Consider the following 26,269-nt stretch of genomic DNA (forward strand, 5'->3'; position numbering starts at 1 on the left):
TCCACTAATTAGCTTTCCATGGCACTTCAGTCTGGTTATTCATGGTACATCCTCCAACATGATGATCATCTCATGATCTCTAAATTAGAATGCGTTGGTTGCCAAATTCCAAAATGCACAACGACATCTAAAATGAGGGTGACTGATGTTTCATAGTTTGATCTCTAAGAATTTGTGAAAATGCATTCAATCCAACAACTCCTTCGCTTTCTCTGCTAGTGTTAAAAACCATTGGTGTGCTTTGTTCTAGTAGAACCAATGCATGCGTGATATTGGTTTTTCTTAATTAATTGGTTGAGAATCCTACAATCTAAATTAATTTTACTCAAATAAGTCAATTTCAATGAATTCATGTATAGTAGCAATAGCAATAGCAATAGTAATAGCATTGGCAATAGCAATAGCAATATATATAATCAATGAAATCAATCAATTGCAATAATTTTTTATATTTTGCACACATACATGACAAACCAATTAATTAAATTGAGATATCGTATATATATATATATCAATTTAATCAATGAAATAAGTTAATTACAATAATTTTTTATATTTTGCACACATACATGACAAATTAATCAATTGCTTTCATGTATAGTAGCAATATGTATATATATAAATTTAATCAATGAAATCAATCAATTGTAATTAATTTTTACATTTTGTATTCATACATAGCAAACTAATTAATTGCATTGAGATATAGTAACAATATGTATATATATATATATATATATATAAACAATCAATTAAAATAAATTTTTACATTTTACACACATACATAACAAACTAATTAATTGCATTCATGTATAGTAGCAATATATATATCTTAATTTAAACAATTAAATAAATTAATTACAATAAAATTTTATATTTTGCATAAATATATAATAAACTAATCAATTGCATTGAGATATAGTAGCAATATATATATATATATCAATTTAATCAATCAATTATAATGAATTTTTACCTGTTTACGATCACTAGATCTTCTTTCTCGCTACGACCGCTTCGTCGGAGCATGCACTTTCTCTTGCACATGGAGAGCGACATCAGACTCTTGAGCCATGTTTGTATCTGACCCAGCCACATGACCTTGACATATATCTACTTCCTAAGGGGGGGGGGGGGTCCACATTAACCTCAGCCACTTAGTCAGGTACTTTCTTCACCCTCTCACCATTGTAGGTGACCTCATCTCCAGCTTCATTTATTCAGGCATTGTGATTAGCAACAACCTCATAACCAGCCAATGGGTCACCCTCCTCCTCTTTAGATGCTTCCGAGATAGAAGACAATATTGTGCCTACAAGCTGCTTAACTTTTTCTGTACATTATGCCTTAGATACGAGCCACTTTGGAATTTGTAGCTCACTGCTTGAATGCGGCTGTGTGTGATCATCGTTGGTGCATTTTTTATGAAAAACATTGGACACTCACAGTTTTGGAAATGGATGTGGCTCCCTCTTTATCCACTTATGCACACTAAGTTGTGCTTCCAAATTACCATAATGACCTAGTTCATACTTCTTCGTCGGCTTTTATTGTTGTGCTTGAGAAATTTCAAATGATGTGGGTGTGGTCTTCTTCGATACAATTTTCTTCTTATTAGCCATATTGTATTAATAAATATATTCAATTTTTTTGTCAATAACAATACATGAAACATGGAACAAGCATTGCAAAAAATAAACTACAGATTTATGTTTCAAAGAGCATTAAAAAAAAACAAAAGTGAACATTGCTTCATTCATTCAACCGTTAAACAAAAAGGAACAATTTTTTATTCAGTCATTAAACAAAATGAAAATAGTGTTTAATTCAACCGTTAAACAAAAGGGCACATTATACTTACCGAATGGTTCAACGGCAATCAAATGCTTTAAATGAATAGTTGCCAAAAAATAGTTCCTAAAAATATTTAACTAAAATAATTGCCGAAAGGGAAGTATGATAGGAACCACTGGTTGAAGACAAAAGACCAAAAAAAATGCTAGATTATGTGCAAATAATCAGGTTGAAGACCACAACCGCTTTATATATGATTCGAAAAAAGATTTCGCAGCAAATAAACAATATCACATATGTCTAACTTTCACAAATAGTTAAGTACAATATTTTTCGATATCAAGCGATTCACAAATTACGTTATGCGAGAATGTGTAATATATATGAATAAGTAAGATATTTATGAATTTAAGCGATATCGTATCGTACATGCAAATATATAAGATATTTGCGAATTTCGTAAGAAGTGGTAAGTGTAGTTTCACACGTAAATGTATGTAATCTTGAAAAGTATATGCAAAAAGTATGATATTTGCGAATTTAGTGGTAAGTGGAGTTTTGTAATTATATTTTTGCTATTTCATAAAATATATGCAAAGGAGTATGATATTTACAATTTTGGTGAATTTCACCAAAATTTTGTAAATAAATTTATGCAAGTTTGTGAAGTTTTAATTCAAACAAAAAAACTGCAATTATGAACTTAAGTGGATATTGAACATACTCGACGAGTAATATAATTTTTATCACAAAAATGCTTAAATTTGCAGTTACGATGCATCAAATTAACTGTACAGTGTGATCATTTGCCGTATATATTCTCTCTCTCCTGAGCGTTTTACTTTTTTTTTGTTTCTTATACGCTCACAATCGCTCCCGGTACTATGCTTTCCCCGAGAGAAAAAGGGTGGCAGAGACGGTGCTGCACCTAGGCGTGTGCAAATGCAAATGACGCTCGTTCATTTACCAGGGATAAATCCTTGCTACGTCTCCGTGGAAAGAACCGCGGGCTCCCTCCCATAACAGAACCCAACAAGGATGAGCGACCAAAGTTTCTCAACCTCGCTGCCTCAAATAGCTGCCGTTCTCAGCCTTGGAGAAAAGGCGTAGGTCACCATCCTGCTGAATGGCCGTCCCTCTCTATGCACTTGCCCCCGGCATGAACGTCTCCAGGCTCTGCTTTGGTTGGGGTTTCCTTCCCATCGTTTCTTTTCTTCTTTTTCCTTTGGTTCACTTGCACTCGCTTACTCTGTCTTCCCATTTGATGGTTCGTGGACTGTGGCTGCCATCGACAGGAAGCATGACGTTCGGAGAGCAGAACTCGTTAAGCGAATCCTTTCGGCTTCTCGATGTGTCGTTCAATGCGGGCATCAATTTCGTCGACTCGGCCGAAATGTGTGACACCTCTCTCTCTCTCTCTCGTGTAAATTTTCTAATCCATCATGAAAACGGTGTAAATTTCCTCAAAAGAGTTGTTAGGAACAGAAAACTGATGGCAGCAGCATCGTGCTCAATTTATTGACAAGTTAGGAATGGAAGTGTGACATTTTAATTGTCGTCTGGTTTCTCCTTTAGCATGCGTCTTAGTGGTCTGTGCAATTGTTTTTTTTTTTTCGATTGAAGCGTCTATCTTTTTCTAGGTATCCAGTGCCACAAAGCCCTGTAACGCAGGGGAGGAGTGAAGAATATATCGGTCGTTGGATGAGAGATCGGAAAATATCTCGCGATAAACTTGTCTTAGCCACGAAAGTGAGCTCGTGTTTTCATCTATTTTAATGTTTACAAATTGATAGTGCTGTTGCTGATTGTGGAAGATTGTTGAAAACAAAAACAAATTAGAATTCTGAATGTGTAGCTGATTCAGATGTTGCGTGGTGACACCATGGTTAAGAGTCATGAAGTGTTTTATTTGTCAAAATTTCCCTTTATGCATAATTTAGTAGGTTTGTTTTGATATATATATATATATATATATATATATATATATATATATATATATATATATATATATATATATATAATTTTTACATTAAGTTCCTTGGAGAAGTTTTACTGCAACTGCACACAATGATTTCTTCGTTTTGACTTTAGCTGGAAAAGTAACAGATAAATGGAGATTAAAAATTTTTTGGTTTGTATGTGTGTGTGCTTGGACTAGTACCCAGATCAGGATTCTCGAATTCAAAATACTTCTCTCTTTTATGTTTAATTGGTCTAATCATGCAGGTTGCTGGTCCATCTGGACAGATGGTTTGGATTCGTGGTGGACCTGTGTGTTTAGATGCCAAAAATATCAATGAAGCCATAGATGCAAGGTTAGACATGCATATACAGTGCTTTTTTCTTTCAAATATATCCATCTGCTAGAGGAACTACTCCTGGAACTGAATGCATTAAGAGTTGTTGAGGAGTATGAGCTAGATTCTCCTTTGCCGCTTTTCCGTTATGCATGGAATTATTTGACTGCACCTCATATCAGGAAATAGATAAAAGGTTACATGCATACATTCTGCTTTATACCAATCCATCATGAAAATAGTGGTTCTTGTAAACTGCAAAATATCTTTTCTTTTGGTTCCTACATGACGTATCTTCTTTATTGTTTTGTACACAGTGTACCATTCCTAATAACAAGTTCATATCTTGTACAACATAGTTTACTTGAGCCATTTCTTGTGCTTGTCAATGTCATTTAAACTAGAGAGCAGATGCTTGCATTTGATTTTGCTGATGTTTGCTGTTCATACAACCTTGAGCAGGTGTATTCATACTCTATCACAGATTTTTCAGATGCTGTTGTTTAATGTTTCCCATGACTGCTCTTATGATGTACCACTGAGCTTGTGTGTATCTCCCTTCCATGTTCTGAAGTTTTTAGTTCTTTTACATGATTGATATTTCCTTTTTATGCATTAATTCAAGTGATTTTAGCTGTTTTTTTACCTGACCACAGTCAACAGTTCTCGCACATTCCAAGGCTTTTAATGACAAATATTAAGGTCTAAGCCTTTCAAAACTATTCAAAATTTAAACAGAGAAATACTTCAATAGCAAACTCAATGGCAGGAAAAAGGTATATTGGAGAAAAATTGATTGCATAAGTTTTGGATGATTGGCTGCTATCATCATCCTTATTGAGTACTGAGAATTTGAGATAATCATAAACTGAGCAGTCTGTATAATCAAATGTTCATCTAAAAAGTTGTACACATAACCAACAATAATTCAAAAAGAAAATGCTGAGGATCAAAAGTTAGGAATGAAAATCTAGACGATCACATGATTTAAACAATTTTCACGAATGAAACATCAACAATACTTGAGAAATAAGATGATATTCACCTCATTTGATGTTGTGGTTGATATTTTCTAGTCAAAAATCAAAATTATGGCTCTATGACATTCAATCGAGGAATTGTATCAAGAGCATCCAGATGTGCGTCGACGTATATATGTATTTACCATAGTCACATACATCAGCGATATTTTACATGTATTTACCATAGTCACATACATCAGCGATATTTTACATGTATTTACCATAGTCACATACATCAGCGATATTTTACATGTATTTACCATAGTCACATACATCAATGATATTTTCAAAATATTGCTATATTATCACTGTAAATTTAACAAACGATAATATAGGTAAAATATCGTGATATTTTTAAAATATTGCCAATTTGATAATATCACGATATTATTAATTTGTTTTATTGTTTTTACATTTTAAATATGTTTTTCTTATTTCTTTTACATTTTTACTTATTTCTTTTATTATTTATGTATTTTTTGTCTAAACATGATATTTTCTTGTTTTTGTTATTTTTATATTTTTTAAGCCCCGATTTTCCCAAGATTTATCACCAAACCTATAATATCACGAGAAATAGCTTTGTCGAGATATAGCCGATACCAATATTTGTGACTATGATATTTACATACACATATGGTAATATTTATTACAAAAGATTGTAGGTGCAAAGGCCTTTGGATCTCCATGACACAGGTTGTTTTGATCCAATCGAACCTCATAGATGGATTTAGCATGTCCAAAATAGTGAGAACCAGCTTTTGAATTGTGTTTTTTAGATTTTATGACCCAGAAAAGTTTCACACATTGTAGGTCATTGATTTTTGAAGCCTTATAAAAACCTGCCAACAATCGTAATTGGATGATCTAAGAATCGATTGTCACTAAGAAAACACGTAGTTCACATATCCAAGGTTAGTTTCGTGCTAAACAACCAAAAAAATGAAAGAAGTTAAAAAAAGAGAGGCATTTGTATCAAATATGGTCCCATATAAATAAATAAATTATATATATACAATTTTCTCTCTCTCTCTCTCTCTCTCTATATATATATATATATATATATATATATATAGAGAGAGAGAGAGAGAGAGAGAGAGAGAGAGAGAGAGAGAGAGAGAGGGATTGGAGATTGTGTTGTCCCTTTTTTTGTTAGGTCACATTAGGACCCTCAAAAAATTATAGTTTTAGATGTTTTATGCTAGATCTGAATCGTTAGATGTGTTTATCATTGCTTATTTATTAAGAAACAAGCTTTGTTTCAAATTGACTTGATGTAAAAATATAAATATTTTCTCGTTAAATTTTAGTATAATATTAACCATTGATTTTTTTTTGCCTCTTTAAAATACACATCTAAGCATAATGATGCTTAATCAAAAACATGTTTTTTATTGAATAGACAATGCGAAGCACGTCTAACGGTTCATATCTAGTATAGAATGTGAAATATGCTGCTGAAGTTGTGTCCTGCACAAACAAACGGACAAGAAAGAGGAAAAGAGAGAATCTAGAAAACTGAATAGACTTCTTCACCCGTCTAGGGTGGCATCTTTTTCTTTTTATATTAGTGTGAGATAGTTTACAATATTGCCCCTTTACAATAGGATAAATACAAGGATGGTACAACCCTAGTCAGGTTTGAATCTGGACCCAGATCTAGTATAATCTTAAACACACTGTGCATGGTTAAGGACCATGGACAGTTTATACTTCAAATACCAATGACGATGTACATTAAGGGCCTTAGTGAAAAAATCAACTACTTGGTTTTCTCCTCTGATAAAAACTGGCTGGATTTCTTTGGCCTCCACCATGTTTCATCTTGCCATGTTGTACCTGATTTGTGGAGATAGCAACTGCACTACGATTATCACAATATAATAACGAGTTGGAGATATGTTAACCCAAACTGAATAAAATACGTTTGATTCATGCAACTTCTGTGCGGCCATGGCTCGATATTCTGCTTCAGTACTTGAACGGACGACAGTCTTCTGCTTGCGACTGACCCAAGATATAAGATGCAAACCTAGATAAACTCCATAACATCTTCTTGTAATTGGGTCATGAGCTTAGTCAACATCAGAATATGCAATGATCTTGATGGATACTTGGGAGCTTATTGAATTAGGTTTGACATATATAAGACCATCTTAGAGAGTACCTTTGATGTATCAAAGCATTCTCTTTACAACCTCCATATGTTTCAATTGGGGCTTATGTATAAGCTGTGAAACCTGATTCACTGAAAAAACCAAGTCTGGTCGAGTAAAAGTCAGGTACTGCAAGGTTCTAACATTGCTGCGATATTTTTCTGGTTCCCGAAAGTCTTCATCATCAAAGGATAGATTGCCCAGTTGAGTATGAGCAGCCATAGGAGTGTTTACAGGCTTGCATTTCAATATACCACTATGCTGAAGGGCGTCTCAAGCATACTTGTGCTGCGATAAGACAAAATAATCTGGTTGTTAGTCAACCTGCATTCCTAGAAAGAACCGAAGAAGACCCAAATCTTTCATGTGAAATCGATTATGGAGCATAGATTTCAGCTGCGCAATCTTGGCTCCATTACTACCAGTAATGATTGTGTCATCCACATAAACCAAAATAATAGTGAGATCTGATTCGTCGCAGTGGACAAACAAATAATAGTCACAGTGACTTCGTTCAAACCCATGAGAGCGAACTACAATGATGAATGGTATCAAACCAGGCCCGCGATGCTTGCTTAAGTCCATATATAGCTTTCTTTAACTTAAGCATAGTGAAGTGCGTGTCTCCTTCAGGATATCCAGGTGGGTGCTCCATATACACTTCTTCATATAGATCTTCATAGAGAAAAGTGTTCTTGACATTCAGTTGAAACGAGTCCTGGTGCCCATGCAAACGACTGGGCTGAATGTTTCATCCAAATCCAACCCATGTTCTTGAGTATAGCCTTTGGCTAACAACCTTGCTTTAAATCGTTCAATGCTGTCATCGGACTTCCGTTTGATTTTATACACCCAACGACATTCTTATCTGCAATGTCCCACGTACCACATTCATGAAGAGCTGCAAGTCCTTCATTCATAGCATCTGTCCACCATGGATTTTGATTAGCTTCAACAAAAGATCTCGACTCTTGAATGGTATCAAGTGCTGTAGCATAAACCCAAAAGTACAAGGAAAAGGCTTCATAACTAACCCACTTATCGGGAGGCTGTCGGATTCAGCTGGACGTGCGTGTAGAGACACTTTGTTGCAGAATTGGTTCAGCATGAGTAGGACCCTGAGGAGATGACGCTGGAACATTTTCAGATTCACAGGAAAGTTGCTTATGGATCAGATCAACAGAAGACGTTACTGATTGATTGGCCGATTCACTATGCAGGGCGACATGCCCACCCTGGGCAGTAGGCTGCGATGTTTGTCTTCTATTGTATACCTATTGAATGAAAAGAAAAGGTGTCTGCTTGGCTAGCTGAACCACATGAGTTAAAGGTAGACCTGCCTAGCACGCTGATTCAGCTGCAGTCGCACTATGGACTGCATGCTGTATTTTATGTGTGGATGGCCAGAAGGGTTGCAGCAAAATGTTGTTAGAGGGCGATGATCCATTTCTGCTCATATGTTTTTGAAAAACATGGCGTGAAATGCTAATTTTATTTCTAACATGATCAAAGCAACTGTAACCAAAATATTTATCATCATATCTGATAAACTGGCACATGATTGCCTTGGGAGACAACTTATCTCTTATTGTACCATAAATACGAACAAAGCACCGGCATCCATATGCCCGTAACCAAGAGTAATTAGGTTGCATTCCATACAAAGAAAGTAGGAGGATTCTCCACCAAGGTTAGATAGAGGCATTTTATTAATCAAATAAACTGCTGTATGAAATGCCTCTAACCATAAACCTATCTTGAGATTAACATCATACATCATGGAAAGGGTTGTCTCCACAATATGTCGCTGTATGCGTTCAGCAACACCATTTTGTTAAGAAGTTTTGAGACAACTCAACTCATGCCAGATTCCATTATTATGTAAGAATCATGTGAGTTCATTCGATATGTATTCACCACCACCGTCACTACGTAGGGCTAGGATTTTTTTGAGAAAATTGAGTTTTGACATACAACTTGAATCTACAAAAAATAGGAAAAACTTGATCCTTGGATTTTAAAAAAAATTACGTAATATTTGGATTTAGATAAAGACACAATAGGAGAAGGCCCTCAAACATCAGAATGAATAAGCTTAAATGGAAAATAAGTTTCTTTATTCGACCTGAAAAATGAAAGTTCATGGCTCTTACAGATACGACAACTAACACAAGAAGCGGAAGAAACATAGTTTTTTTTTTTACATCAATAAATCCTTTATTATATAAAAGATCAAGGAAACTAGAATTGCAATGACCTAATCTGTGGTGCCAAATATCAACATCTTTGTGAACTGGACTTGATGATGACGCGAATAACGAATGACTGACTAGCGATGATGTGAACTTCAGAGCTTCATTCGGGTTATATAAGTTCCCGCCTCTTCTTCCCTCAGTGAGCATCTGATTCGTGTGAATTCCCTTCATAGAAACAGAAGACGAAGAAAAGTAGACACATAAATTAGTATCACGACAAAGTTGAGAAACAAAGATAAGATTTTTTTTAATATTGGGAACAAGCAAGGTATTAGACAAAGAAAAGGTTCTTCTAATAGTAGAAATAACATCAGTCTCTATGTGAGTGATGTGGTTATGCTTTCCATCTCCTGTAATCACACTCTCTCTACCATGTTAAGGCTCAACATGAGAGAGAGGACCTGGATTACCATGAATCCATGAACCAGCCCCGAGACGAAATAGTAGAAGACATTGTTGAAGATGAAGAGTGTATATTCACAACCCATGGATTACTAACATGATTATGATGCTGTTGTTGAAAATTAAGTTGTTCAAAGCCTTCACTGAGTGCCTCTAGATCATGAGAACCAACAACTGAAGGAAAGTATAGATTGGTAGCGGCTTGCATAAAATTTATTGGAGCACCTTGCATAAAGTTTATTGCAGCACGTGGATAAAAAACAACCGATGGAGGAGCCACAACAACCAATGCCCGAAATCGAGCAAGAATGGGCACAGTGGGTGGCCGATAAGTCGGGACATATCACCAATAACAATTTGAGCACATGACCCTTCTTCCCACACATTTGACATATGATATTTGCTTGATTAGAAGAAGATGAAGGTGTAGGTAAGATACTTGTCCCACGTCCACCAAAGTTGCGCCTACAACCACATCTTCTTCCTCGGGAAGAGTTAAAGTTTTGGGCTGTAACCATGAATTCATGATTTACCTCATCCTTTTGAGTCCTAGAAGATATGCTGAACATTGCTTCATGTTCCAATAACATGACTCTCAATTTATCAAAAGGTGGAGGAGGCGTAGTGCTGGTGTAAACTGTCACAAACATGCATTCTGGTCCAAGCCCTCTAACCGTTTTCGTGCATATGTCTTCATCTAACAAAGGGGAACCTATGGCAGCAAGCCGATCGACAAGAGCCTTGATCTTGTTTAGATACTCAACAAGGTGAGAATCACTCCTTTTCAAATCGACGAACTCTGCTTTCGGTTGAAATATCTTGGGAGTGAAAATCTCTTCGTACCACTGATGCAATATATCCCACAACGCTTTCGCTGGGACTCCTGATGAAATATGTAAAAGAATCTCACAGGAGAGCGTGACTGTAATAAAAGCCACTGCTGACTGGTCACTCTTTTGCGCATCAAACTCTGGATTTTTAATCACACTTTTCGAGACTTTCTCTATGTTTCCTTCTTGTACTGAAGCTGTTTAGAAAATAAATTCCAAGGGCATAGGGATCGACCCATCGAGGTGTCCCATCAAATCATGGCTGCAAAAGAAATGAATAATTTGTTTCTTTCAAGAGATGAAATTGGAAGAATCGAGTTTTTCGGTAACTAAATGACTGAGAAAAAATGCATTAATTGCGGCCATCAAGATAAGAACAATGAATGTTGTCCCTTCTATTTCATTTTCGGTTAGAGGCACCTCTTTCTCACCTTCTACCTTAGTGACAAGTAGCTTAGGTTCCGAATCAGACTCATCTACTAGTCCTCATAACCCTTTTTCCCAAATAAGGTGCTTCATAATAGAAACTCTTGTTACATAGTTGAAATCATTGAGTTTTATGAGTTTGACGGTGACATTATGATTGTCATCTATCGTACATGGGCTAAGAGAGGAGGAGAGAAAGAGAAGATAAGAAGTGAAGAGGGAAGAGAAAACAAATGTGGAATAGAAACACTTCAATGATTCACACAATTACTTTGAACTCTTGCAAGATCATCAACACTTTAAGAAGATCTTCAAATAGGCTTCAGTAGTTCCAAGCTCTGAAACCATGTAAAGAGAGGTTGAACACCTTCAAGCACCAACACATCATTCAAGTGCAATACACAAGCACAAGTGTCAACAAGGACACAATCACAAGTGCTACTAAGAGCAAAATCACAAGTGCCACTAAAGGCATACACAAAAAGATAAAAAAGAAAATCTTTTATTAAAGAACAAGTATGCAAGAAGCGTACATTTACAAGGGGGATAAACCCCTATTTATATACAAGAGAGAGAGGAGAGCAAAGAGAGAGAACATGAAGAGAGGGGACAAGGCTCCAATGGCTGGATTTCTAGCCGTTGGGCCTTAGTCCAATGACTGGAAATCCAGCCGTTGGGCCTCCGAGTCAACTAAGTTGACTTGGGTCCAAAGCTGTCCAACCTCCTACATATATATATATATATATATTTCTATATACATACGTATATTATATTATATACATATATGTACAATTTAACACATATATAAGTGGTGATGCCACTATAACATTAGGGAGAGAATGAGGCATTACTTTATATGTGATCACTGTCTGCATTAATACATCTGTGATCTATGTGATGTAGAATTAATGGAACTCTCTTTCATATAGCGAATAAGATGATTGCTTTTGCTATGGTAATGAGATGAAGGTTGAAAATAAGAACAATGAATGGTGTTTAGAGGTAATGTGATCTAAAGATTAAAAAGATGGGCATTGGGACCATATCTCTAGATAAGGCAATGATGCATTTTACTCTATGAAGGATGTTAAAAGGAGATGAGGTGAATAATGATAAGTGATTGGTGCAGCTTAGACATCCCTGCCAAATCTGCTAGATGTTCACCCATCCTTATACGAATGAATATTTGTATACTTAAGGGTCATTTTGATGAAATCATTTTTTCTTGGGCTAAGCAGAGGGAAAACCTAGTTCTCATAAGCCGTGACCCAGATGGGTGTGAACCTAGGCAGTCCTAGTGTGGGCTTTCATCAATAAAACCCTTGAGACCTTGCCTTCGGGTAATACAACTTCGTCCTTGCTGCAAAGAGTGGACGCCCCAGTCTTGAACTCTTGGTGTCCTTCAAGTTGAGCACTTTTAAGCCGACCCACCTAGCCAGCTGTACGGAGCCCTTGGGGCTTTTATCAAAATAGTAATATATGGTATTGAAAAATATGTAAGCCATCTACACGAACATGTATGACCAAATGGATATGGATCTCATGGCCTTGTCCTCTATTTTCAAATTTTAACATTACTTAGCATTGAGTTTTTTAGGATGTCTTCTTTATGGTGCATAAATAGAAAAAACATATATATATATATATATATGTTATACTTATGTAACTTTTTGTTATCTATGATTTGCAAAGATTAATTTATGTTATAAGCATTACCTTGAGGTGTATCTCTTAACCTTAACTAGCAGAGTTTTAGGTGGTTTAATTTCTTAGACTTGCTTTAAATATGAGAAGTGACAGTTTTTGGCCAAATCACTTATATATATATGAGAACTGAACATATTAGGCCCCATTTCTCGTTCTGCCCCATAGGTTTTAAGTGTTTTATGATAGATCTGAACCGTTATATGTGTTTCGCATGCTCGATTTAGTGGGAATCGACTCTTGGATCATGTTTTTTCGACGAAAAAACATGTTTTTCTGAGTAAAAAAAACTGGTACCTTCATATCCATTGATTTTGGAACACCAGAAAAACCTGTATACAGGTCAGATTCCGGCGATCCAAAAGCCGGTTCCCACTAAACAAAACCTATAGATCACATCTACATTGTTAGGCGTGAGAAAAAATACTTAAAAACTGTGATTTTTGAAGGGGCCTAACGAGACCTAATGAAAAAGAGGGCCTAAGGAACACATTACTCTATATAGTGGACCCAGCCTGGTGGATATTGCTATCATTCATTGTTCATCTGTTGCCATGATATAGGTCTGGTGACTGCTAAATGCTGTCTCATATTTCTGTCATTCATTGTTCATGTGTTGTCATGATGTGGGTCTAGTGACTACTAAAAAGATTTTGCATTAAAGTGCATACATGTAGCCTAAAAGAGTATGAAATTCTTTGAAATAGGCATGCATTTTTCATATTTTTATGTCTTATTAAATAAGTTTCCCCTTTCTACAGTCTCTAGCACCAATGCTCGAGATCACCTAAAAGAACAATGGCAGTAATTTTGGCATCTGTACTTGGAAATGCTTGGAGTTGCATACACATCATTATTTTTTCTAGATAGGCCACTTCATTAATTCTTTACCTATTTTTTTTAGATTTATTTTACTAGTCCAGTGCATCATGGCTCTTTTGTTTTGCTTCTCTTTCATTTGTTCTATTGTTGCAGTTTATTGCGCATGCATACAGATTACATAGACCTCTATCAGATCCATTGGCCTGACCGGTATGTACTCTTTGTGTGGATTGAGAAAAGTTGCTGAGATAGTTTTTCCATTTAGGAAGTCCATATGGGGTTGTGTACGTGTTAATAGTTATTAGTTTTGCAGCAACACATGCAAAATGCCTTTTTAGTTCATTTTATTTTACTTTTTTTTTTCTGGAGTGGTAACGGGGAGAAGTTTTTGGGTTTCTAGTTGTGGTGACTTGTATCCGTAATGTGCCTAAACATTTTTTCAGATTTCATTTTAAAACAAATGGAGAGCTTGTCTAAATAGTTTTGGTTTTACCATTATAGTTATGTACCTATGTTTGGGGAAACTGAGTATGATCCAAATCGTCAACTTGCATCAGTTACGATGGAGGAACAGCTTGATGCTCTTGCAGGTGCCTTAGAAGCTGGTAAGGTATGTAGATACATGTATGCATCTGTGTGCGTGTATGTGCACTTGCATGTATCTAGGGCACCTCTAATGACCTTTGAAGTTTAGCATAAAATGAATACATGTAGCTCATCATCATACTTTAGTCTCACAAGTAATGTGTCCTGTTTGTAGATCAGGTACATTGGGTTGAGCAATGAGACACCTTATGGTGTTATGAAATTTCTTCATATTTCTCGAAGTGACAGTCGCTATCCAAAAATTGTTTCTATTCAGGTGTGCATAATTTGTAATTGTTGTTTCATTTGATGTGCAAGATTCATGTTAATGTTGTACTTATTGCTTTCATCTTTGACAGAATTGTTACAACTTGCTCTGTCGGAACTTCGATTTTGGTCTTGCTGAATGTTGTCACCATGAAGGGTACTTCAAAAAAACTCTTACGCAGTTTTTATGTGCTCTAGCTTTGGATTTCTTTCAGAATCATTTGCTAGTTGTGTATATAAATTTGATTTTTCAACAGCACATTATTTTCAAACTGTTTCTTATGCTCTATTCTTTATCCTTAATTTGAAAAGATTGTCTGCTTTGAGATTTGTGTTGATTGTTGCTGGCACTTTCATTTACATTGATATGTTAAAATCTATTCCAACAGTTAAATGAATTTTATTTTTTTGTAAGGTATACTTCTTTTTCAATATTTGTGAGGGATATAAAATTCAGGTTGCAAAACTGCAAACGATGAAATACTTCATATCCTTGTGTGCTTCACAAATAGTTGTAATCTTAAAAGATGGAATGGATCTAACTTTAGCCTGTTATAGAGAGAACAAATCAGCAATTTCCTTAATAAAAATAACGAAACTTGCAGTAAGACTAAAACGAGGAAGATCTAAAGAAGAAAAGGAGCAGAAATGACATGAAATTGGTGAAGAAGTCAAGAATATTGAGATGAATATTCTGCATCCATGCATAACAGGGATATAGAAATGGTGATCCTTGATAGAATTTTAAAGCACAATCTAAAGTCTAGGAATCACAAAAAGTGAGAAAGAAGGCCCATCTTCCTCCCTTGCCAGTTCACGTTGGCCAGTGATCAAATACTTGATAGGGGTAAAAATTAACATTCACACTTAGTAATTTCATACTTTATGATAATGCAAAAGACAAAGTGATATATTTGTCGATATTTCACATGATATTACACATCTTACGTGAAAATCTAATCCGTATAGACACAAACACAGGTAGTCTAAGGTGGTCTACTCTTCCAGTATTTCCCTAAAGGCCCATCGTTTAATGTAATTTCATGGTAAAATGCTGAGCTGGCATCCTTTTCCCTCCCTTTCTCACCATGGGCGAAACAAACTTCTAAGTGTCATGGCAGAAACAAGGTTGTAAGTAGCGTATCGTTACCCATATCGGTCGACCCGATAGTAACACCGTATCGTAAATTTTTAATAAAAAATTTAAAAAATCCAATAAAATCAAGAAAAATCAGAGAAATCATAAAAATTCAGTAAAAATTCTAAAAAAATCATATGACATGAAATAATGATGAATTGCACAAACTACATGTTAAAATATATGTACATATATACTTATATATATATATTCATATATATATATAGTATACTTTTTTACTCCTTTTTATTTTCTGTTATTGTTAGGGGTATTTTTGTCTTTTCCCCTTGTAATAAAATCTGTCATCTTGGGGCAGACTTTTATTTTTTTATTTCTTATTTTTATTTTTGGTCCTTTTCCTAAAAGACCAAGGGCTCTTTGGGTATTCACTCAAAGAGTCGTTGGGGCTCCCCAACGGTTATTTTTATGACGGTTAGGAGCTCCCAATAGCCTCTCTTAGTGGTTGTTTTGTGTATAAATAGGGGTTGAACCCCTCTTGTATAAGCAATGCTTCTCTTAAGCATTTATCTTCAATAAAGATTAATAGTTTATATATATTTTTTTCTATTTAGTTCTTTAATGTGTTATTATGCACTTAGTGCTTGTGTTGTTGCCCTTTGGTGTCTATTGTTTTGTCCTATAGTGGACTTGTGCTTGTGCACATTATGATTGTGAACTTGTAAGCCCTTAGTGGCATGGGTTTGTGCTTATGCACTTTTGTGATCATGATCTTATAAAGCCCTTAGTGGCATTATTTTTGTATTTTCTGCTATTTCATTACATGGTATCAAAGCCAGGAATTTCTCCTTTGCATTTTGCCTCTTTTGGGTCTTGGGATTTTTTGGTTTGAGTTTGTGCTTCGTGAAAGATTCATGTTCATTGTGTAGCTTTGATTTAAAGAAAAACTAGACTTGGTATGTATCTTATTTGTGTTATCTTTTTCATGCATTATGCATGAAGAAGCACTTATTATCTTTAATCTTTAAATATATATGTTTTCCTTTTTTTATTAAAACAAAAAAGGCTTTGAATGTCTTTTTTATTATTATTGGACTTGTTCTTATAAGGTTTATTTGTTTAATCTTGTGAAATTAGAAATATATATGTTTTTTTTAAATCATGTTTGAATCTTAATTTTTCAAAAACTTGCTTTATTTGATATATATGTATACAATTTTGTATGCTTGAGTATTTGTTGGCTTTTGTTTTATTATTGAACTTTGTTTTGTGCTTTCTTGAAAAATTATCATATATTTTAAAATAATTTGAGAAATTTTATAATAATGGTGTTGTGCGTATTTCATATGATTTTATAACAATATATCTTTTTTGTGGTCCTTATGATTTTGTTATTTTCTTAATCTCATGGCTCTTTAATGAACATTATCTTACATGTTTTGCATGAGATTTAAATATTATGTTTATATTGAACACTTAATTTTTAATAAAATATTAGGTTGAGAATTATAAAAATCTTTTTTGTGTTTTTCTTTTGTGGGTGTTATAAGTGTTTCTCTTATGGTTCACTTTATTACTTGTCCATTATTTGTGGACGTGTTTGTCCACTTAGATATTTGGTGGACATGTGTTTTCTTGATTAAAGACTCTTGATTCATTGCATACTTGTTATTTATAAAATATAATTTTTTATATCATGCCCTTAGTGCCTTAAATCTATCACTTGCATATATGCTTAAATTTGTTCCTATACATGTCTTGTGTATAAGATATGTGACTTTAAGTTATTTCGATTATTGCATATACATGAGCTCTTTTAATTTCTTTGTGAGTATCCATGATTAGTTGTACCTATGTATGCACTTGGTTTTCTATATAGTTCTTTGAGAATCTCTATATATGTTTTGGTTCTCTTTAATGTTATATGACATTGATTGTCATAATAGACTTGTAATTTAGATTGAGCTCTCTTTATATAGCTTGCTTATATTAACGATGCTTATGATTTCATAGCACATGATTGCATCAATTGACATCTTGTTGTGCATATGATTGCACTATGTTCAGTCTAAGTTTTCCATCTACCGTTATGGGATTTGATTTTAAACTTTGTTTTTTTCAAATCGGTTTTTGTATTTGAACTCACTTATTTGAAAAATGATTTTCGTAAGTATTTATTGCCTTATGGCATTTGTTGTGTCCATCACAGGATTTTACATGATGTATCATTTCTCTTGGCCTTGTTATTGTTGAACAAGAGTTTGTTTGTGGGGGCGAGTTGTGTGCACCTTGGTTATGTTAGTTTAGATTCTCTACTTATAGTTTGGCTCTAATTGACGGTTGTTTGATCTCTGATCTTACGAGTTAATTGTATCACTCATTTGTTTATTTGGCCATTATTATGTTGGATGGCCATAATTATGTTTATCTGTAATGGCTATATATTTTTAAAACCATGGTGTTTAAGAAGATTGTAAAAATTGATAGCATTAGTTTGTTTTCGTTACAAGCTCTCTTACCTTTTGTGTTTTCTCCTATTATGTCTCTTATTTAAGTGTCATTTTATGTAGACAAGAAATGTTTATTTACACTTTTGTGTGTTTTTAGCTCATTAGTGGGATTATGATTATGCTTTTGTTCTAGTCGCTGATACACTTATTTTGAGTGTCATTATATGTAGACAAGAGATGTTTATTCACACCTTCGTGCGTGATTTTAACCTATCATTGGCATTATGATTATGCTCTTGTTCTAGTTACTGATATACTTGTTTTAAGTGTCATTATATGTAGACAAAAGATGTTTATTCACACCTTCATGTGTGATTTTAGCTTATCGTTGACATTGCGATTATGCTCTTATTATAGTCGTTGATACACTTGTTTTGAGTGTCATTATATGTAGACAAGAGATGTTTTCAATATGGTGAGTTATGTGCACCTATTGGTTATGTTCTGAATTTTGACGTTTGGAGGTCTAGCGAGGTAATTGCTTATATTGGTCAAACTATTGTTGAAATTTGCAAGTATCGTTCCTTTTGTTAGATGGGCTTTTTTAGAATCTCTCCATGAAATTTCAAAAATGTCTTTTACTTGCGTTCCTTTATAAGGAAGTTTTTTTGTTGATAATATTTTCATGGATTTTGCATACTTGTGATGTTTAATAAAAATCTTATTCTTTATATTGTGAGCCTCCTTCGGTGTGCCCCTTTGTGGGTATTGAAAGTGTGTTCCTTACGAAAATACTTGTGTTGTCCACTTAATATTGATGGACACTTTAATTTGTAATTAAAGACTATTTGATTCTTTATATTAAAATCATGCATCTTATGTGCATTAAATCTGCTTTAATTGTATGTTGGATATATTATGTGTAACGTCGCAAGAGTTCGACTCGAGAGAAAACGATTTGAATAAAAATACCTTCGAAAATCAGAGTTTGCAGCAAAGATTTTTAAAGATGCCAAAGGATTTAAAAGCGCAAGTCGATTCTTCTGAGTACGTTAGCAAAAAGACTCTGCACAAACACAAGCCCATTTTCTAAGCCAAAATAGTGAGCAAAAGGTGGAAAAGAGTATATTCATAAAAAAAGTTTAGTTTATACAAGGCAGAAGGGTATCTACCCAAAACAACAAAAAGTACAAAATCGAATAGCCAGCGTGTCGACGAGAGATGTGAGACTTTGACCACGTAGCATCTGCACCGCCGCCAGTAAGAAGAGCTACCTGTCACCTACACCCATAAAAATAAGGCCAGTTTTGAAAACTGGATAGGTACGCAAAAGGAATAAGACGAACTAATCTAAAGCATGCTTAAATAGAAGCAAGTAGAAACTGATACAACATAAGCAGGTGAACAACAAAGCTAACTAAGATATCATGAGCTCAAGCAAACTAATATTTTAGTGATAACAATCTAGCTGCAAACAATCAGAACCAGACTGATCATGCATACCTTCTAACTATTGCAAATAACAAACTAATAGCAAGGTAAAAGCATGCAGTCCGAAGAAAGAACAAACAACAACTGTGAGCATGCCATACTGTGATCTCATTAGTATCTGGACATTATGGGTACGCACAATGTATAAAACGTAGAAACAACCGAGATCCATTCGAGGGTTCATTATGCTATGTATTTTATTATACCCCGAAGGACTGACTGAGTCCGCTCCTAAGGGAACGACCAGTGGTCGAGAGAGTAAGTCCCCAAAGGCTAAAAGAGGGCCCAAGGATGCATCCAACTTTTGCAGAAGTGCCCGACGACTACCACCTAGGATACTTATAATAATGTCGTTTCCCCTACCTCCGATGACTGGGGAAGTCGTACCTTTGCCCGAAATAGCCATGAATGGCCTGTCCACCGGAGGTTTTGTACCATCCATCCTCTCTCTTGATGAACCAACCCGAACAAGCACGATGAGGGGTTATTCATCATCATCGCCTTGCCCTATATGCCCTGGTCTATTCGACCCACTCGAGCATTTTGCCTGTGAAGGCGCATGATAAACATTTAGTGAGATATCCAAATTATGATATTTCGCAGAACATGAGACTTATTCACTTCGTGCTACGCATCATAGCATCGCATAGCACTGCCAAGAGATGCGGCTAGGTTTATAGCCACAAGCCATCAGAAAGCACTCAAAACGAGCTCAAACACTGACAACAAATTTCTAGAAGGTACCTGCAAAGTAAAACAATAACATAATCATAATTTACATGGTGCAGGTAAGAAGTGAGTCAGTAAAGGCATAAGCAAGCAGGGGAACAAGAAGTAAGGTGCTGAAACGTAAATAGCCAAGGCGCATAAAGCACGGGGCAACAAAAAGTAAAGTGCTGGAAAGTAAATAGGACAAGGATCGCAAAATCGCGTCCTTGAGTTAAAAAGACAGAAAGTAAAGCCTGAGCACATATAGCGCGGCGGCAGCAGAAAGTAAAGTGCTGAAAAGTAAATAGGACAAGGATCGCGAAACCGCGTCCTTGAGTTAAAAAGACAGAAATTAAAGCCTGGACACATATAGCGCGGCGGCAGCCGAAAGTAAAGTGTTGAAAAGTAAATAGGACAAGGATCGCGAAACCGCGTCCTTGAGTTAAAAAAAACGTACATATAGCTTATATGTATACGCATATATGTATATTGTTTAATTGTCTTTTCTTTAGTTCAGTTTAGTTCATTCAAAGTCCTTTTGCGCAACTTTCCCCTACCTTGGGGAATTGCGAGGTCCTGGGCGCCTACGGGCGTAAGTGCGAAGAGTCTCAGGCTACGAGACACGAGTACGCTCCGTCGTGCAACCTGCAAACCCAAAGAGGTTAGCAAAAGACAAAGGTGAAACACGGGCCTAACCGCCAAGGAAAGACAGGCAAACAGGGCCCCCGATGAACAATCCAAGCGGCAGGCGACAACCAACGGCGACAGAGGGCGGAGCCCCCTGCCAGCAAACAGAGGCAACAGGAAAGATGACAGGGGGGCGAAGCCCCCTGCCGACAGACAAAAAAGACAACAGGGGGCCCCGCCCCCTGTCGACAAACGGAACAGCGATAGGGGGCGAAGCCCCCTGTCGGCAAACAGAAGCGACAGGGGCGAAGCCCCCTGTCGGCGGACAAAACCACGACAGGGGGCGAAGCCCCCTGCCGGCAAACAGAAGCGACAGGGGTGAAGCCCCCCGTCGATGAACAGAACCACGACAGGGGGCGAATCCTCCTGCCGGCAGACAGAACCACGACAGGGGGCGAAGCCCCCTGTCGGCGAGCCGACGGCGACAGGGGGGCTAAACCCCCTGCCGGACGAGCTGACGGCGACAGGGGGGCAAACCCCCTGCCGACACCCCTTCGGCGACAGGGGGGCTAACCCCCCTGCCGGACGAGCCGACGACGACAGGGGGCCAAATCCCCTGCTGACACCCTGATGGCGACAAGGGGCTAAACCCCTTGCCGACGCTCCGTCGGTGACAGGGGGCCAAGCCCCCTGCCGACGAACCGCCGGCGACAGGGGGCCAAACCCCTTGCTGGCACACCGAGCTCCGGGAGAAGAGGAGGAGGAGAGGAGACCTACCTGCGGTAACCGGCGGTGAGACGCCGGAGAAGGAGGTGGAGACCGATCACCACCAAGGGGGCTGCTGGAAGGTCGATCGCCGGTCGACGGGTAGACGCGCCAACGTCGGAGAAGGGCAGAGAGAGAGAAGAGAGAGAATCGGGCGAGGGCAAATGCCCTCGCCCGAGACACCCGAACCCTTTAAAAAAGGGGGGTGCACCGACTTCTCGAAAATTCGAGAAGCCGAATCTGGGTCTGGCTTGGATCCGGTATCATCGGTCGACCGAGACACGTGTCTGACACGTGCCTGGCGCGTGTCCGACACGTGTCAGACTCAGATTTTTTTTTCAGACATTACATCATTCCCTCCTTAAAAGAATTTCGTCCGCGAAATTTTTATTGCGATTAGACTTAAGCATACAATTCAGGGTATTTATCCCTTACATCAGCCTCTGGCTCCCAAGTACACTCATCGATGCCATGGTGTCGCCACCGAATTTTAACAAAAGGTATCATCCTGGACCTCGTTACTCGCTCGCAACGATCAACAATCTCTACTGGCTTTTCCTCGAAGGTTAGGTTATCGCGAATATCCACGTCGCCAAAGCAAATAACATGGGATGGATCTTGGACGTACTTCCGCAACATAGACACATGAAAAACGTTATGAATATTAGCGTATTGCGGAGGCAACACCACCCGATAGGCTGCCTCACCTATCCGTTCTAAAATCTCGAACGGTCCAACATATATGGGACTCAATTTCCCCTTCTTTCCGAAATGAAAGACACCCTTTGTCGGAGATATCTTAATAAACACCATATCTCCAACTGCGAAGGAAAGCTCGCGACGACGGCGGTCGGCATAACTCTTTTGTCGGCTCAGAGTTGTACGAAGACGCTCCCGAATATGTTGCACTTGCTGGGTATAGTGCTGGAGTACGATGGGTGGCTCAAGTCTTCGCTCACCTACCTCCTCCCAATAAACCGGTGCTCGACATGGCCTCCCATACAAAGCTTCGTAAGGAGCCATGCCGATGCTCGCGTGGTAGCTATTGTTGTAGGCAAATTCGGCCAAACATACGTGAGAATCCCACTCTCCATGCCAATCTATCATACACGCTCGCAGCATATCTTCCAGGGTCTGAATAGTGCGTTTCGACTGTCCATCAGTCTGAGGGTGGAAAGCTGTGCTAAACTTTAGTTTAGTACCCAAAGCTTGCTGGAGCTGCCCCCAAAATCTCGAAGTGAACCTTGGATCACGGTTGGATACGATAAAAATTGGCACTCCGTGCAACCGTACGATCTCCCGAATATACACTGTCGAGCGACTGGCTGAGACGGAAAGGCAGAAAGTGCGCTGATTTAGTGAGTCGATCAACTATCACCCATATTGCGTCGTGCTTTCTCTTCGTTCGAGGTAACCCGACAACGAAGTCCATAGCGATATCCTCCCACTTCCATAGCGGGATCTCCATTTTCTGCATGACTCCACCCGGTCGCTGGTGTTCGATCTTAACCGGTTGGCAAGTCAAACATCTAGACACGAACTCTGCTACCTCACGCTTCATGCCGCTCCATAAAAAATTTCTCTGCAGATCCTTAAACATTTTTGTGCCCCCGGGATGGATGGTATACTTTGATCCATGCGCTTCGGTCAAAATCTCCTTCTTCAGGACAGGGTCACTAGGGACCCAAAGACGATCTTTGAACCAAATACTACCGTCCTCCTTCAGACGGAACGAAGAACCGTCCTGAGCCGCATTCATCTTAATCCCTTCGTAGCGTGGATCAATCATCTGCCCAGCAATAATCCGGGCAGATAAATTCGGAAAGACTACGAGGTTCGATAAACGCAACGAGCCCGTTGAAGAAAAGAAAGGTTTCCACGAGACAAAATCCTTGATCATTTTCCATTCAGCAGCTAACGTGCTGACCAAAACCCCAGAGGATTTGCGGCTGAGGGCGTCTGCTACAACATTCGCCTTTCCTGGATGGTAGGAAAGCGAGAAATCGTAATCCTTAAAAAACTCGAGCCATCGTCGCTGACGCATATTTAGATCCTTTTGAGAAAAAAGGTATTTGAGACTCTGGTGGTCAGTGAAAGCCTCGAACTGCACACCATACAAGTAATGTCACCATACCTTTAATGCAAAGACTACAACGGCTAACTCAAGATCATGCGTAGGATAATTCTTCTCGTGCGGTTTGAGCTGACGAGAGACATACATTATCACTCGATCATTCTGCATAAGAACCCCACCCAGGCCCGTGCCTGAGGCATCGGTATAAATCACGAATCCTTCCTGACCAGAAGGCAAGGCCAGGATAGGAGCAGAGGTAAGTCGCTCTTTCAAGGATCGAAAACTTGCCTCGCAACTATCGTCCCAAATGAACTTAGTCTCTTTCTTCAGCAGCTTGGTCATAGGTTGAGCAATCTTGGAGAAATCCTGGATAAACCGGTGGTAGTATCCAGCTAACCCAAGAAAGCTTTGAATGTCGCGCACAGTTCTTGGTTGTTGCCAATTCAACACAGCCTCAACCTTCGCAGGATCCACGGACACCCCTTCTTTTGAAATGACGTGCCCTAGAAACATCACTTTCTTGAGCCAAAACTCGCATTTGGAGAACTTAGCAAACAAGCGCTCCCTACGCAAGGTCTCTAAGACAATGCACAAATGATCCCGATGCTGCTCCCAACTTTCCGAATAGACCAGGATGTCGTCTAAAAACACGATCACAAAAGTGTCTAAGAAAGGCCTGAACACTCGATTCATAAGGTCCATAAAAGCTGCTGGGGCATTAGTGAGTCCAAAAGGCATAACAGTGAACTCAAAATGCCCGTACCGAGTACGGAAAACTGTTTTCGAAACATCGCCCTCCTTGATCCGAAGCTGATGATATCCGGATCTAAGGTCGATCTTGGAAAAGACCCTAGCTTTCTGCAGCTGGTCGAACAGATCCTCAATACACGGTAACAGATATTTATTCTTGATCGTGACCTGGTTGAGCATCCGATAGTCGATGCACAACCTCAAAGATCCGCCCTTCTTTTTCATGAACAAAACAGGAGCTCCCCAGGGTGACACACTAGGGCGAATAAAGCCCTGAATCATAAGCTCCTGAAGTTGCTTCTTGAGTTATTCAAGCTCTGCAGGCGCCATACGATAAGGAGCCTTCGAGATGGGTGCGGTACCGGGCAACAAGTCAATACAAAATTCCACCTCTCGGGGCGGAGGAAGACCAGGCAACTCCTGGGGGAAAACGTCTGGGTAATCACGTACTATATCCAACTCGCCAAGGAAACCAAGTGCCTTAACCGATTGAATAAGATTCACAAGAAAAGCAGAACATCCCTTCCGTAAGAAGCTCTGCGCCTTCAATGCTGAAATTATCTTTGTCTCCCGCACCGACCGTGGAATCCGAAATTCCACCTTCGGAGAACCCGGAGGAGACAAAACAATTCTACCTTCGCGGCATAAGACCTTGACATGGTATTTGTGCAACCAATCCATGCCCAGGACAACATCGACTTTGGACATCTCGAGCAAAATGGCACAAGCCGGCATGTGCCGCTCAGCCACGACTACGTCTAAATCTGGTAAGTAGGTGACGCAAACTGTATTCTTCCCAATCGGATTATAAACATCTAAGGCAGAGTTTAACCGAGATACAGACAATTTCAATTGTGCAGCAAAACTTGCATAAATAAACGTGTGAGTGGCACCACAATCGAAAAGAACAAAAGCTGCACGATCTGCAACTAAAATCGTACCTTGCACGAGATCTCCTTTAGTCAACTGTTCGGCAGTAGCTGTGTAGACTCGTGCATGAGCTCTTTTTACGCCGCTGGTCTGCGGTTGCTCTGGATGGGTCGACTGTGGTGCCTGCAGCTGCAGGGAAGGCTGGGACGCACCACTGACCTGCCTAAATTCGTCTGCCGCCTTCTTGCGGCAATCACGGATGTAGTAGCCCATCTTGCCACAATATAAACAGCCACCTGTCTCGCGGGGACAAGGCTGACCCACATGCAATCTCCCACACTTACCGTAAGCTCCACTAGGAGGTCGTCGCGGCGGACGGTACTGGTTCCGCTGCCTTTTTGCCGGGGGACTCGACAGTTTCGCTCCTTCAATCTTCACAGGCAGAACCGGTTGCTTATCTTCCTCGATTTTGACCGGCAACAACGATTGCTTGGCCTGACCGCGTGGCTGCATCCTCCTTCGATCGCCACCTGTCAGAGGTGGCTTCCGGGTCTGGATGCTCTTGGAACGCTCCCAATCATCATTGAGAAAAGTATCTGTTTCGACAGCCGCTGCTAAGGTTGCAGGCATGCTAGTAAGAACTCGGTGTTTGAGTCCTTCCTTCAGGCCCCTAACAAATTTTCTTGCCCGTTCACGCTCATCATCGAAGAGGTTGGGGCAATGCCGCTCTAACTGCTGAAACTTTGCCGCGTATTCATTTAAAGTCAAGCTGCCCTGACACAGCTCCAAGAACTCGATCTTCTTTTTCTCCCTTGCATGAGGGGGAAAATAATTGTCAAGAAACGCCTTTTTAAAAGTCTCCCAAGGCACCGTGCCAA

General features: G+C 38.5%; 1 protein-coding gene across 2 annotated transcripts in view; it reads left to right on the forward strand.

The window, feature by feature from the left end:
* Nucleotides 1–2,629: 2,629 nt before the first annotated feature.
* The window catches only part of LOC149851284 (uncharacterized), a 66,048-nt gene continuing 42,408 nt past the window's right edge, over nucleotides 2,630–26,269 (forward strand). Inside the window, exons 1-8 of one of the 2 annotated variants that reach the window (XM_089999726.1) lie at nucleotides 2,630–2,978; nucleotides 3,090–3,189; nucleotides 3,435–3,543; nucleotides 4,021–4,109; nucleotides 13,862–13,918; nucleotides 14,210–14,318; nucleotides 14,469–14,570; nucleotides 14,653–14,717. In XM_089999726.1, coding sequence (XP_089855852.1) covers nucleotides 2,921–2,978; nucleotides 3,090–3,189; nucleotides 3,435–3,543; nucleotides 4,021–4,109; nucleotides 13,862–13,918; nucleotides 14,210–14,318; nucleotides 14,469–14,570; nucleotides 14,653–14,717 — 689 coding nt within the window. In that variant the 5' untranslated portion in view covers nucleotides 2,630–2,920. The remainder of the gene's footprint in view (nucleotides 2,979–3,089; nucleotides 3,190–3,434; nucleotides 3,544–4,020; nucleotides 4,110–13,861; nucleotides 13,919–14,209; nucleotides 14,319–14,468; nucleotides 14,571–14,652; nucleotides 14,718–26,269) is intronic. The other variant, XM_089999735.1, reaches the window with a different exon arrangement.

This window comes from Nuphar pumila, chromosome 1 (assembly GCF_984573655.1).
Source record: "Nuphar pumila chromosome 1, dmNupPumi1.hap1.1, whole genome shotgun sequence".
NCBI lineage: Eukaryota > Viridiplantae > Streptophyta > Magnoliopsida > Nymphaeales > Nymphaeaceae > Nuphar > Nuphar pumila.